The sequence below is a fragment of the Egretta garzetta genome, unplaced genomic scaffold (genome assembly GCF_000687185.1).
Source record: "Egretta garzetta isolate BGI_Z169 unplaced genomic scaffold, ASM68718v1 scaffold804, whole genome shotgun sequence".
In the NCBI taxonomy this organism is placed as follows: domain Eukaryota; kingdom Metazoa; phylum Chordata; class Aves; order Pelecaniformes; family Ardeidae; genus Egretta; species Egretta garzetta.
In genome coordinates, this window is record NW_009259333.1 from 26,393 (window position 1) to 33,496 (window position 7,104).

Genomic DNA, 7,104 nt, shown 5'->3' on the forward strand with positions numbered 1-7,104 from the left:
GCTTAAAGGGCTTCTCCAACCCAAACGATTCCATGATTCTGTGATGAACCATGACAAAACCCGTAGTACAAACATGAAACGATAACTTTGTCCCAGACACTTGGAAACCACAAAGGACGGGGCAGATGGAAAGGAATATCGAGCTCTGAAAGTGGGGGGAAGCAAGATGGAGAAGAACATAGAACACTTCAGATTGTTTTTATGTAGACTTGGGGTGTTTTGGAAGGCAGCAGGCTGTCAGGCCTGGAGGTGTTCTGGAATTGGGTAGGAAAGGATTTCCCTGTCTTTTTAAATTTCTTTCTCCCCCATTCGGTACTGGGCTAAAACTAAGGTTTGTGAAGGGGAAAAAGCAACACAATAGAGGCGGAAAAAATCACCCTCACTCAACTTTAGGACCAAAAAAAAATAGATTTCAAAGATTATTTAAAAAAAATGCATGGAAGGCAAAATAACCCACTAAGGATACCTGGGAAAAAAATCACCTTCACTCAACTTTAGGACCAAAAAAAATAGATTTTAAAGATTATTTAGAAAAAATACATGGAAGGCAAAATAACCCACTAAGGATACCTGCTTGGGTAAGGTGTGCGTCTGCAGGTGAATAACAGAGCTTGAAATGCCAGACCCAACAGCCCAGTACTGCTCGTGCTCCATCTCCATCGTCAGGCAGCCCCAGACCACCAGCACCTTGGCTGTTCGGGGCAAAGGAAGACCTCAAAGCCTCCCTCCCACCAGCCCCCCGGCCCTTTACCTGCCTAGTTACACTCACAGCAGGGCAGGGGCGCAAACATGACCTGGCCCCATTTACCATGAGTGCTTTGGTGACCAACACACAGTCACGGCGTTATTTCACGTGACCTCACATTGTGGTCTGGAACTAAAACACCTCGATGATTCAGTTAACGTCCTCCTAGCACCAGGAACATCACCAGAGGACATTCAGTCTATAAAACACGAGAGATCAGACACTGGCTGGTTTGTTGGCAGGGCAAAGCCACCACCTGCGTTCTCCCTTCAGCTCTCTGAAGCCTGAAACAAAGTTGATTTTTGGTTTTATAATATCTAAATAATAAATAATGTTTATTTTAAGTCATATTCCAATAACGTTTACTTTGGGTAATAACTTTCTGCCCGATGCACGGTCACTGTCGGGTCTCAGGCTACAGCTGGGGAAAGTCCCATCCCTCCTAGCATAGCGCGTAGCCTTGGTTCAAGGAGAAAACGTGTTTTCCAGGTGCCCTGCTTCCAGCATTTACTCCCTGCTTCTTGAAGGTGCCATGTCTAACCCTCTTCTCCATGGAAGGGCATCCCTCTCCTTTCAGCTGACCAGGAACCATGGATGGACAAGGAGGAGAGGACTCTACCTTTTGCTTTCCTCATGGCGTTCTTCATGTCTGTGTTTCTCAGGCTGTAGATGAGTGGGTTCAGCATGGGGACTGCAACGGAGTAGAGCACGGAGACCACCTCGCCATGCTCCAAGGAGCGTCTGGAGCCGGGGCGCAGGTACGTGAAGAGGGAGCTGCCGTAGTACAAAGCGATGGAGACCAAGTGAGAGGCACAAGTGGAGAAGGCTTTGTGCCAACTGGCCCCGGAGCGCATCCGCATGATGGCGGAGAGGACCAACAAGTAGGAGACTAAAATGAAGACCGTGGTGCTAAGCACGTTGAACCCCACCACGGCAGAAACCATCGCCTCATTGACACGGGTGTCAGAGCAGGAGAGGGCTAGCAGCGGTGGGCCGTCACAGAAGAAATGATTGATCCTCTTGGATTGGCAGAACGGGAGGCGAAATATGGAAACCGTGTGTATGGTGGAGCTGATCACACCAGCAAAGTAGGCACCAGCCAACATCCCAAAGCAAAGGCTCTGGGACATGGCCACAGGGTAGAGCAGGGGGTTGCAAATGGCCACGTAGCGGTCATAGGCCATGGCAGCCAGCACGTAGCACTCGGCGGTGGCACAAGCGGCGAAGGAGAAGAGCTGCGTGGCACACCCAGCGAAGGAAATAGCCTTCTTCTCCACTAAAAAATTCAGCAAGGTTTGAGGGATGATGGTGGAGGAGTAGCAGACATCCAGGAGAGACAAGTGGCTTAGGAAGAAGTACATGGGGCTGCGTAGGCACGAATCGATTCTGATTAATAGAATTACTCCCAGATTTCCTATTAGAGTGACCACATAGATGGCAAGGAATAAGACAAAGAAAGTCACCTGCAGGTCATCTCGGTTCGTGAAGCCCAGGAGAATAAACTCAGATGCAAATGTGTCGTTACCTTCCTCCATATTGAATATATCAGCGGCTCGGCTGCTTTGTGGCTTTCAAATGGGAACGCTTAACGTTGGTCGGCAATGCCAGGAACGTCAAGCTTATTCTAGCACGCCGTTACGGCACTTTAAGTCGCTAGAAGGGAAAGTCTCTTTGAGAGAGGAACAACCCAAGCTCCCAAAGCCAATCTCCCCGTTCAGCCTTCGTTAGGCGCGTGTAACCCCCAGCTACGCACTCGGAAGCGGGGGGATATTTTCAGGCAAGGAAGGCAGGCAACGCCATGCCAGAACAAGGCATAAATGAACTGCAGAGCATTCTCAGCATTGCTCTCAAGCCCTTTAGATGCAATAACTGCTGAGAAAATGAAATTAAATCTCGCCTTTTGAGTGCGCCTAGTCCAGTGCGAGTACCCGAGGAATAAATGGCTGTTCCCCGTGTCCCAGGAAGACCTCTGCTAGGTGAAAGCACTGGGAAATGTGACTTCTCTTAGCGTCATTTTTCCTCCTGTAGGATGGAGTAAGAGCTGGGGTTTGCCTCCCCTCGCTTTGCTTTAGATGCGATGCCTAACTTGGAGAGAGAAAAAAGATAACTTCAGGCTTGCCTGCTCACCCAGGAGAAATCAGCAGCTCCCAACACCACACTCTGCGACAGACGGAATAAATAAACATTGATTTTTCCTGGATAACATTAATCATCGCTTGGCAGAGTTACACCAGGGAGCAAAGCCGGAGTGCGCGCCGCCCGGTGTCTGACAAGCAGCTCCAGGCTTCCCAAGTCCGGATTATGTGGTGACCCTTTGCTGAAGGGGGGGGGGAGACTCATCCCCAGATCCAGACAGCTCATTTCGGATGTCCTGTGAGCAGCGTGCCTGGTCCCCCAGGGTTATTAACGGGGATTTAGGGCGGCTTTTCACTGCCCATGTAGAGGTGCTGGAGGGGAAGCGGCGGCCGAGCCGTCCGTACGGTGCGGGAAGATGTGTCACGAATAATGAAAATCGAGCTGTTTGGGTCTGGAGCTGAATCATCCCCCGGGGGCAGCATCCACCTGCCTGGATGCAGGCATCCGCTGCCGTTGGCGAATCGACCGGAATCTCACCATTAACTAAGGCTCACCCTCACTTTTTCTTCCTCCAAACACCAACTGCTTTGTGCGGAGCGGTCCCAGATGCGGATATGAAACCCGGGAAGTTTCTGCCGCTGCAGTTTGTGCCGTGCCCGGTAGCTGCCCGCCAGGAACCGCATCGCCCTGCAGCTTGAGGCCACTGACTGGAATGGAGATAAATTCAATTAAAACCCCACCCCTTGCTGCCTTGGATTAGATATCACTCACGCTGATGGCCAGCTGGTTGGGCACCGCTCTGCTACTCAGCAACCCACCCACCCCACCCCCCCCGAATATTTACCCCTGTCCTCTTGGGGAAAGGACCTTCATTTGTCCTTCCCTACTGAAATTTGGCAAGATCTTGGTCAAGCCAGGAGGAGATTGTTCAGTGAGTTGCCCTAGGGCTCGCCAAGTAGCCCGTTGATAGTGTTTGCCAAGCTTTAACGCCTGCCCTTGGCGGGGGGAAGAGCCACTCCGGCCAAGCAAAGCCTTGCAGTGCATCCTCCTGGTTAGGCAGCCGCTAGCCCCCTCTTGGGGTGGGCGTTATCCCTGAAATCTCTGTATGGGAACGAGGGGAAGGGGCTGGATCTATAGAGCTAAATGTATTTTTGGCCAGCTGGTGTTCCAAGAGCCTTATGGCCCCGACTACCTAGTGAGTGAGGAAAGGTCTCGTTAATGGGATGGTTTAAAACATGAAGCAAAAAGCCCCCCTGTGCTTGCACCTCCAGGGTCCCTCTGGTTCCTCAGGGTGACCCTCTCTGCCCCCCAGAGCAGGGTGGGGGGGGGGAGGAAAGTCTGCCCCAAGCCCCAGGGATCCTACGGATGCCACGGGCCGAAGCGGGATTTTTGCAGTGGGGATTTCTTCTGCTTTGCTCTCCGTTTTTCTACTCACTGGAAGGGTACGCAGCATCTTCTCCCGTGCAACACCCGCCCGTGCTGCCAGAGCTTCGCCCCTCGCAGCATTCACAGAGCGGGGATAAAACAATTCAGGGAAGAACAGCTTCACCTCCAGGGAGCTGGCAGACCAAGCGAGACGCAGCCCCTGCCGCGGGGACTCGGGGTGTCCTGAGAGCATCCACTGCCATGCCAAGGCATAGCCAACGGGTTTTAAAATTAACGATGCCAGGAGGTGTCATTTGAACAGCAGCAACTCAAGGATGTTGCCTTTAATAGTTTTGTACCTTCCTAAAAAAAAAAAATAACCCCCCCCAAGATGGTTCATTGCCATTCCCCTACTGCACGTGCGATATCTGCTTTCAAAAACTGTTTTTGGTTTTTTTCCACACGGATTAGGTCTTCTTGGAAGCGTCCAACCCTCAGCGCAGATTGCATGCAACGGGAACTCCAGGGCTTCCTTTTTGCAGCTTATGCTGATGTTCAGAACAAAAAAAACCAAACCCAAACCCAACCCTTAATTTTCATTTTGACATATCTGCCTTCATTTTTCAATCAGAATCTCCAGCCACACTTTGCTCCCAAAGATGAGAGGTGGCTGCACTGACTGCGGTTCCTTCCAGGAAAGGACAAAAGTCACCTCTTCATCTGCTCCAAAATAAAATAGGCAAAAATATAGTACAAAAAAATAAATAAAAATAGTGGGGTTTTATACACCTAGCCCTCAGCGTTTCATAGTGATGGGTGGGTTCCTTCTCTGGGGAGAGCACCAGGCTGAGCCCACCACGATGATGAACCCACCACGAAGATGAACCCACCACGATGATGAACCTACCACGATGACGAACTCACCATGATGATGAACTTACCACGATGATGAACCCACCACGAAGATGAACCCACCATGATGATGAACCCACCACGATGATGAATCCACCACAATGATGAACCCACCACGATGATGAACCCACCAAAATGAACCCAGGCACTGGGGAACTACATAGGCAGCCTCCTTAAATCCGTTTAATTTGGCATCCAAGAGCACCAAGGACAGCGGGTCACCTGGGGTTATTTAAAGTAGCAATGGATGCGATTTACCTAAGTCAACAACAACAAAATTAAATCCTTCACCTACGTGGGATGAGTTTGGCTCTCGCGATGCGTTTGCCTTTGTTGTAAAATCTGGGGTAGCTGCGCCAGGAGGAGAGCTGAGCTGTAGGGACCCCTTCCGAGAGCGGTCTGTAGATCTACAGGAAACAATTGATGTAGGAGGTAATAATTTAAATTATCATTTCAAGCTGGGCACGGTTAGCCCAGATTATTTAAGAGAAAAATAACTCGTAAGGCAGAGTGAGTTGGACAATCTAGATTTTGTACAACCTGAAGGCTCACCAAAGAACTCCATTAGGAAAAAAGAACAAAACCATGGTTTAAAGCATTGTTTCCAAGATGGACTTGGCCAGCAGCTTGTTCAAACATCGACATTGCCGGTTCATTTTGCCTTGGCTTGGGATCTCAGCCGAGGCTGAGAAACGAAACTATCTAAACAGGATCGGCCAGGCGCGGAGGCGGCCCCAGGGCCTTGCTTTATTTATACATTATCATAAAATCATAGAGTGTTTGGTGTTGGAAGGGACCCCCAGAGGTCACCCAGCCCAACCCCCCTGCAGGAGCAGGGACACCTTGAACCACATCAGGTTGCTCACAGCCCCGGCCAACCTGGCCTGGAATGTTCCCAGGGATGGGGCCTCCACCCCCTCTCGGGGCAACCCCTGCCAGGGTTTCACCACCCTCACTGGAAAGAATTTCTTCCTTAGATCCAATCTATCTTATTGTGCAGGTATTGCTCCAGGACTCTTATTATTTGGCCTAGATGTCCTAAGTAACTGATATTTCTTCTATTGGCTTGAATCCAACTTAAAGAATTACAATGGTAGAGAAAAAAAAACCAAAAACCCAAGAGCAAAACACACCCACAGAGGATCACTGAAAAGTAGAAATTCTAGGGGCAGAATCCCCTCCCTCGACGCTGGCCATGGATAATAATAATATTATTGTGTTTGTTTTTAACAACCCCCTGCGGGCATGAATTAGAAAACTAATTGGAGCTTAGTTTCAAGGCTTTGAAGGGCAGAAATTGGGGAGGGTGGGGGGGGTGGGAGAATGAAAGGAGAGGGGTGTATGCTTGCCTAAAAAGAAGTGACAGAGATCGATTTAACCCTGCAATTCAACCCAGCAGCCTGGCTCCAGACAGACCCATTTAAGAATTTATATTTCATCCCCTTGGCTTCTTCACCATACCCCATCACCCCCTAACTGCACAAAAACCTCAGAGTTTGTCCGTTTAGATCTTGTGTCTCCATCCTTCCTTGGAAGAGCTTTTCACAGGAGCTGCCACCCAGACCCAGCCCGCAAATCATCGAGCCCTTCAGTGTCCGGTACCACCCGTGAAATTATTCAGCATTTCTCTACTATAGACACTTTTCCACCCAAACCAAAAGCGTGCTGGCCCATATCCCTTCATATACTGAGCAGGCACCACAGCTCAGTTGAGCCTAGGGAGTGACAAGAGAAATCAGTGACATAGGTGTGCTGACATACACATTTAACATAAAAATATAGTGCATTATATATATACATAGCATACAGAATCCCAGAATCCCAGAACAGCAGGGGTTGGCAGGGCCCTCGGGAGCTCACCCAGTCCCACCCCCCTGCCCAAGCAGGCTCACCCAGACCAGGGGGCACAGGACAGCGGCCAGGCGGGGGTTGAAGATCTCCCAGGAAGGAGACTCCACAGCCCCCCTGGGCAGCCTGGGCCAGGGCTCGGGCACCCTCCAAGTCAA

At 50.3% G+C, this 7,104-nt stretch overlaps 1 protein-coding gene across 1 annotated transcript; it reads right to left on the reverse strand.

Annotated features, from left to right (window-relative positions):
* Positions 1-1,281: 1,281 nt before the first annotated feature.
* Positions 1,282-2,280, reverse strand: LOC104124466 (olfactory receptor 1020-like). The gene has a single exon (XM_009636805.1). It carries the CDS (start codon positions 2,278-2,280, stop codon positions 1,282-1,284), a length of 999 nt encoding a protein of 332 aa, XP_009635100.1.
* Between the last annotated feature and the right edge of the window lie 4,824 nt (positions 2,281-7,104).